General features: G+C 39.5%; 1 protein-coding gene across 1 annotated transcript; it reads right to left on the reverse strand.

The window, feature by feature from the left end:
• On the reverse strand, positions 2,229-3,116 carry LOC109847380. Its single transcript, XM_020416611.1, has 2 exons — positions 2,815-3,116; positions 2,229-2,595 (listed from the first exon to the last, which is right to left on the reverse strand). The coding sequence occupies exons 1-2, from the start codon at positions 3,114-3,116 to the stop codon at positions 2,229-2,231; spliced, it is 669 nt and encodes a 222-aa protein (XP_020272200.1).

Raw genomic sequence — 8,367 nt, forward strand, 5'->3', positions numbered from 1 at the left:
ATAACAAGATAGTTAAGACTCATAGGTACATGGAATACAATCAATTCAGATGGATCAATGCGTGAATCACCTAGGAAGGCATGCGAATGCTGGTGGAGATAGTCTTCTAGCTTACGTTTATACTGTATAGTTATACAATGTTAACGCAAGCCAGAGGACTATCTCCACCAGCATTCGCATGCCTTCCCATGTGATTCACGCATGACCCATCTGAATTGATTGTATTCCACGCATCTATGAATCTTAACTATCTTGTTATTGTACAAGCTCATTGAAGGGAGCCACATACATTCACCCACAGCTAATGGAACTAAGAGCAAAAACATAAGGGGATAACTTCTTCATCAGCGTGAGGGATATCCAAGATCTTCATTAGTGTGCGCAAACCTTATCGCCATGACCTTCATCGGGGTGAAGACTAGCGTTGATCTTCTGATTTTAATGACGAAAGGAGAACTTGTAGGTTTTGGGGAGAGAGTAGCTCGGGCTTCAGATATAAAGGATAGAGGGTCAACAGAGAGTCCACGATAGGGAGATCGAAGAAAGATTGCACCCAAAGGATATCTGTGCTATCCTATAGTTGAACAGGCGAAGGGATGGTGATGTTGCTGCGTGGAATGTGGGGATAGGTAGGAGTCCAGGTTATATTAACTCTCCTCCTTGGGAACTAGGAGGAACATTGAATGCAGTAGCAGAGAATATACCCCGGTGACCGTGACAACCAAGCGCAAGTGAATAACAGTAAGGGACATAGCAGTAAACATAACATTCAATCTGTAAACCTAGCAACCAAATAGTAACCTTAACATCAAAACCATGACCTTAACATTTGTAACTATATACTTGACAATAAATCCACATGCATGACAATAAAATGCATAACTATATAGGCTCGTTCCATTATAAGATTTCTTGGATTCTGACTGTATGATAGCATCAACCATTTAAATGCTAATAACCTTATCTATTCCCCATTGTCAATTCTCAAAGTTCCATAAACTGTGCTTGAATATAAATGGCTTCCACCAAAGAGCTTTCCAGCAGCCTGTTAAGTTCACGGAAAGCTCTTTGGAGAAAGCCATTGCTATTCAAGCCCATCTGATAGAACTTAGAGAAAATAACAATGAGGAATAGATAAAGGTAATAATATTCAAAAAAGGTTGATGCAATCATATGGTCAGAACCCAGAAATATTGAAGAAGTCTTCATTAGCGTGAGGGCTAGCCGTGATCTTCTGGTTTATGAGATTGGAGAGGGGAGAGCTTAGGATGATCAAGAAAATAGTGAGGACAAATAGAATGGCGGTGATGAGAAGATAAAGAAGATGTAAAGGCGAGGAGAAAGGTTATTGGAACAATCCGTGGGATGGTGATATTACTCTACTGCCTTGGGAACTATGAAATGCATTGAATGCAAAAGTCAAATAAAAAATATCTCGGTAACCTTGACAGCCAATTGCAAGTAAATAGTAGTAACCTTAACAACAAACAAATAAAATTGACAACCAAGTAATAACCTTAACAACCAAGCCAAAACTTCAACATTACAGTGATAAAATTGACAACCAAGTAATAACGTTAACAACCAAGACATAAAACTTAACAATTTTAACGATATACTTGATAATTTTAACAATCGGTGACACAGACAACAAAGAGCAGGTGGATAACAGGTGGATAACGTAAACTTAACATCAATCGATAAACATATCAACCAATCCAAAACTTCAATATTAAAGTGATAAACTTGACAACCAAGTAATAACCTTAACAACCAAAACTTCAACATTAAAGTGATAAACTTGACAACCAAGTAATAACCTTAACAACCAAGTCAAAACTTTAACATTAAAGTGATAAACTTAACAACCAACCAGTAATAACCTTAACAGCCAAGCTATGACCTTATAACTTGTAACTATATACAGGACAACAAATCCATATACATGACAATAAAACGCTAAACTATATAGGCTCGTTACAGCTTGCACAATTGTGACCCTCCATGTTGCATCGAGAGCACTTAACAGAACGGGTGTTCAGTGACCTGTTGTTTATTCGTCTAGTGCATGGTCTGCCACGTCTTTTTTTGGTGAGAGGAGGCTTCAACACTCGCTCTTCTGGCGGTACAAAGCGCTTCTCGTAATCTGGGGTGGGATAGATGATTGGTGCATAGCTTGCTCTGAATGCGTCAACAGTCATGTACCAATCGTAACATTGATAAATTTCTCATCCCATCCATATAATTACAGCGCACGCATGTTTGCAAGGAATGCGGGTGATGTCCCAGGACCTGCAAGAACAAGTCCGATTCTTCAAATCTACACGGTAAGTTTTATTGGACTCGACCTCCACAATATCTTCCGTCGAATGTTTAATCGCCAAGCAGCTACCATGCTGAATATTATCACACAGCACCATCTTCGCTTCCGGGCATAAGTATCCAGACCATTTCTGACCCACTAGCCTCCTTTCATGCATGCGCTCCATTATTTGCTTCCGTATGGTCTCAACCAAAGGTAAGATTCGCAACAATCGTGCATTTCTTATCCAGTTGTTGAAGGACTCAGCAACGTTTGAAGTAACATGGCCATACCTTAACAACAAAACACTAACAATAACAATAAAACCATAAACTAAACATTAAAAGCCTAACCTAACAACAAATATCCTAAACTTAACAGTAAAACCCTAACAGAATAACTCTAACCATAACAATAAAAATCTAACCTTAACAGAAAACTATAGGATAACTCTAACCTAAACAACTATAATGGTGCTGTAACAAAATAACGTTGAAACCAAGCTATCTTACCTTATACCAGGAAAATGCGCGTTTGCCCATCTCTCCGGGAAGTATTCTATTACAGTGATGAAAGCACTGTGATCGATCGCTGCCAATTCTTTTATGTCATTATCCCATTCAGATATTGTGAACTTATAAGCCGCAGATTGTAACAGCTTGCCCAACATAGTCATGACATTTGCCTTGTGCCCAAAATCCTTCATCTTCTTTTTGAAATTCTCGACTAGATGCAGAACACACCTTGAATGGAATGCATCTGGAAAGAATTCCTCGACTGCTGCCCTGATACCTTTGTCGGCGTCGGAAATCATTACCAGTCGATGTGGAGGTTGGTAAGGATTTTTCCTATCATACAGTAACGTCCATAATCCTTGTAAGAATCATTTCCAGTTAACCTCATTCTCTTGGTCGCATACGCAATAAGCAAGGGAAAATATTCCCTGGTTGCCGTCATACCCAGTAGCGTTAAGTAGTATGCCTCTGTAACGATCTTTAATAAATGTTCCATCCAAAAATAATAGAGGCCTACACCCAACAATGAACCCTTTAATATAGTCATTATAACTAATGAACAATCGCTTGAACCTCCCGTCATCAGCATCAATAACAACACGACTCCCTGGATTAGTTGCATGCACCATGGATTCATACCTGCATGAATATAACAACAAAGTAGTACATTTAACGAAGGATTCATAACCATAACAAATGATCTTCAAACTTCACGACCAACACGTATACTTAACGACGAACCAATAACTTTAACAACTAATACATATAGTTAGCAACCAAAACGTAAGCAGTAGATTTAGCAAAGGATTCATAACCATAACAATTGATCTTCAAACTTCACAACCAATACGTACACTTAGTGACGAACCAATAACTTTAACAACTAATACGTATAGTTAGCAACGAAAACGTAAGCAGTAGATTTAGCAACGGATATATAACCATAACAACTGATCTTCAAACTTCACAACCAACACGTACACTTAGCGACGAACCAATAACTTTAACAACTAATACGCATAGTTAGCAACGAAAATGTAAGCAGTAGATTTAGCAACGGATTCATAACCATAATAACTGATCTTCAAACTTCACAACCAACCCGTATACTTAACGTCGAACCAACAACTTTAACAACTACTACGTATAGTTAGTAACCAAAATGTAAGAGTGATTTCAGAAGAATAAAAAAGATAATGACCATCTCAGTGAATCGTAAGCCTCATCATCATCACCGAACAGGTCCTGTTGAGCTGTCTCCTTGCTCTATCACGCTTTACTGTAGTTAATATTGATGCTAAAATTAGAGAGCATGTCGTTCTTGATATCAACCGCACAAAGATTTGGCCTAACCTTCAAAATAGCTTGTATTTGACTAGCAATGAACTTTCTTGATGCCCTTGAGTTGCCAACATTTGCTCCATGTTGACCGCAGGTGTGGGTAGACTCGAAATTCTTTATGGACATGATAGACGAATTTCTGAGCGGGGAAGCAAACAACATCCAAGGGTAACCATGTGTGTGCTTGAATCGGCAATAGACTCTTATGCGTCTTTGTTCATTATGGTAAAAATCATACTCGAATCGTTTAGCAATTGAATAGTATTGAAGTGCTAATCTAACTTTAGCAGCACTATTAAATTTCTGACCAACTTCACGTATGTAGGTGTGCCACTCAGTTGAGATATTTGTTTGGTGATTAAGCACGTCTTCCAGCAGCATGATCGAGTCGTCGGTGGGGTTGTCATTAGGAATACGTTCATCATTACAGGTTTGGGTGAACGTGGTATCTGCACACCACAAATTTTTTGTCGGTATTGTCCTGAAGTAGTAATAAAAATACATAGCCTTAGCAAAAAACTGATAACCTTAACAACGAACTCATAAACGTAACAGCCAACATATATCCTTAACAACTAACCCTTATACTTAAGGACAGACTCGTGACCTTAACAACAAACGCATATACTTAACATCAAACACCTTATCTTAGCAACCAACTAGTATACGTAACAGCCAACAAATAACCTTAACAACCAGTACTTAACATAACATTGACAACCAACACATTACCTAAGCAACCAATGCATGAGGTTAACAACTAATGGCAAAACCTATCAGTGAACTCAAAAGGAAATCTGGAGTGTAATTCCTACGCAGTTTTCGGCGTAGTCTGCGTGTTCTGCGAAGTTAAGGATTCCCCAGCGGAGGTAGCATACAAATTCACGTCTGTAAATCCATTACGCCGACAATACCCGAACATCAAATTTAAGTCATTGTCATTGTCAATTGAAATACTGAATATCTTTTCCCTTTCACATATGAACTTTAGTGAAAGAGATTGCATTGGTATTTTAAGCCTTTCCGCCACTTGATATCTCAAGCTGATTATTTCTGTATTCTCTTTGATAACGATGAATACACCGTCATCACCTTTGTTGCTTTTTGCCTTCGTTACCACGCATAGAAGAGATCCATCCGCCATTTTATTACAGGGAGTAGTTGAAGAATCGAAGAGGCTTTTATTGAGGAGAATTAAGTGGAAGGAACAAATTAGTTGGGGTAATAGAATGGGGAGGAACTCAGCGATTTTAGCTGGAAGGGGAATATATCTGGTGATAGTTTTGGAGGGAAATGAGAATCCCCCCCCCCCCCAAAAAAGAGGAAAATGCCCCCCCCCCCCCCAAAAAAGTCATTCTAATCACCATTTAATGCCTACAGTCGAAACGCTGAGTTTTCGACGTGAGAGGGCGACGAACACAGGCTGCGAAGGGTATTTTGGGTATTTTGAGCGGGGTTTTAACGGAGTTACGCCCGTGGATTCGTTTTGGGGGCTGGAAAAAAATTGCGGGCGATTTTGGGGGCAAAGAACCCGTTGAAAAAGTCTTGGGTGGAGCACGTTTTGTTGTGTTTTGGGGGCTGGAAGCATTTTTATCATGGAGGGGGAAAAACAATGTTTGTAATTGGTAACTGAAAAATGTAAACGCCTAACTAAGTCTACCAAATTAACAACTATAGAAAGATTAGTGAACTTGATCCTCATCTATATGGATATCAGTTTAGATTTATTGAATCAAATTTTACAAAATTTTCATTTTCATATTGTGCCATGGGAAAAAGTTGATAAATTCATTATCACATGTCGTGGACGGCCCTCCATGCATAATTATAAATTACTATTATCTAAATTATGCCATCATGACTTATGAGATCCAAAGCTGGAAAATCACTTCCAATAACAAAATATAGTACATAATTTTTTTGCTCTAGGAGCACATTCGTTCTCAACATAATTAATAAGAATTTCATAATTTTTTGCTCTAGGAACACATTCGTTCTCCACATAATTAGTAAGACCATGAAATTCTTATAAAATATGGATAAAATAGAGATCGACACTGGTTGGATTTTGTCTCGGCTGACAACAAATGTCATGAACACTATTAGTACTTACAAGTAGCTCCATGAGCAGCACAAACTGCACTTTCAACAAGATAAGAATTCCTACGTGGAGTATCTGCATGTATATAGAACTCAAGCTTGGCTCCACCATGTCAAAAATCAACCCATTCAAAATGCTTAAATTGAAGGAACAAAATTTTACCAATTCAAGCATCAAACTTACTGCACCACATCTACCTTAAAAAGATACTTAGCATGAACAGTCCACCCCCCCCCCCTGCTTCGTTGAAAATTATTCATCAAGTAAATTGGTTGAGAAATTTCTCAAATTAGTTGATTCGAAGACAGATAAAGGTAAATCGGTTGCCTAATTTCTCAAAGGGTACGTAATTAGTTGAGAGATCTTACAATGGAGGATTTGACTCGCGGAGGAGGAGGGCTGAAGGCGGAGGAGGAGGGTTGACGATAGCCGATGGCAAGATCGTGGAGGAGGAGCTGAAGGCGGAATCGATCGGTGGAGTTGGTTGACCTTGCGATTTTTTGTCGATGGAGTTGGTCGTTCATCGGCGGACTCTCTCGAGGTTTTTTGATGCTTGATTCGACGGTGAAACCGCGGAGGAGGAGAGGAAGGCTTGATTTGGGGCTTTTTTTGAGGGAGAGAGAGAATCAAAAAATGATCACGAGACTATAACACTGAATCATCACGGGATTTTTGCAAAAAAGTCTAGAAAGGCATGAATACGTACGCATTCATGCGTAAGGGAAATGTTCTACGCACACCACAACACCACACACACACACACAGACAGCACACACACACACCACAACACAGACACACCACACCATATATATATATAAATATATAGTATATATATATATAATATAGTATATATATATAGTATTAGTATATATATCATATATAGGCTTAACACCAAGGCAAACAAACACCCAAAAAAAGAATCACACGAGGGCACACACACAACACCACACACACGGAGAAATTGGGTATTTTTTTTGGTACGGCAATACTATACAAAGTATGCGCATTGGTAGTGAGGTGTATAATCTCTCCATCATTCAATGGTTACAATTATCTCATCGCACTCCTCAACATGTGTGCTAATGTGCTCGGTCCCCTATTGAATGATGGGAGGGAATTGTGTCACCAAACTACCCAATTTACATACTATAATATAATATATAATATATATATATATATATTAGCTATATATTATATATAATATAGTATACTATATTATATATATATATATATATATTAATATATATAGTATATTAAATGTGTGTGTATGTGTGTCTGTGTGTGTGGTGTGTGTGGAGATACTTGCGTACTAAGTTTCTCAATAGGTTGTTTGTAGTGATGTGGACTAACTGGGTCACGACAATCCAACATTGAAATGAGTTTAAAAAATGGCGTTGAGGTAAATTTGTAAAACAGACCTCACCTTATTTTAAAAATAGAGTTATCAATCTCACACACTCTGTCTCCTCCCCTTCTAATTCCTCCTGGTGTGCTCCTCTCCTTCCAAACCCAGCCCTAGCTATAACCCTACCTCCCGTAGCCGTAACCCTCTGGCCATCGCCGAGCCTCTCCTTCCAAAACCTCCGCGACTCCTCCCTTCCAACCCCGCCAGCCTTTTCTGGCGATGGGCTGTTAAATGATCAGGTTTGGAAAGAATAAGTAAGCTGTGGGGATTTTGGAAGAGAGAGAGGTGCCGGCGGGGGTACGGCCGTGGAGGTGTAAAGAATTTGGGGGGTCCCCAATGATCGAGGAGAGAAAGAGAAAGAGAGAGGGATTGATAGCTTTTTTTTTAAAAGTAGAGCTTTTTACAAATTTACCTCAGCACTCTTTATATGTTCAATATTGGATGCGTGGACTAGATTAGTCCACATCACTACCAAGATCCATTGATAGGTCTGTCCATTTGGGCCTAAGGCCTAGAAATTCGGGCTGATCTGAGCTCCGTGCTCAGGCCCGGGCCGCTTCGCCGTTGCCCGCACTGGACCCAGCTCGGTTCGGCCAGCAAAAGGGCCGGAACGACCTGACCTAGGGGGTCAAACGGTCATGACCATTTGGCTGTGGCCAGGCCGGGCTGGATCCGACCCACAACGGTCCTAAATTTGACCGTT

This window comes from Asparagus officinalis, chromosome 7, assembly GCF_001876935.1.
Source record: "Asparagus officinalis chromosome 7, Aspof.V1, whole genome shotgun sequence".
Lineage (NCBI taxonomy): Eukaryota > Viridiplantae > Streptophyta > Magnoliopsida > Asparagales > Asparagaceae > Asparagus > Asparagus officinalis.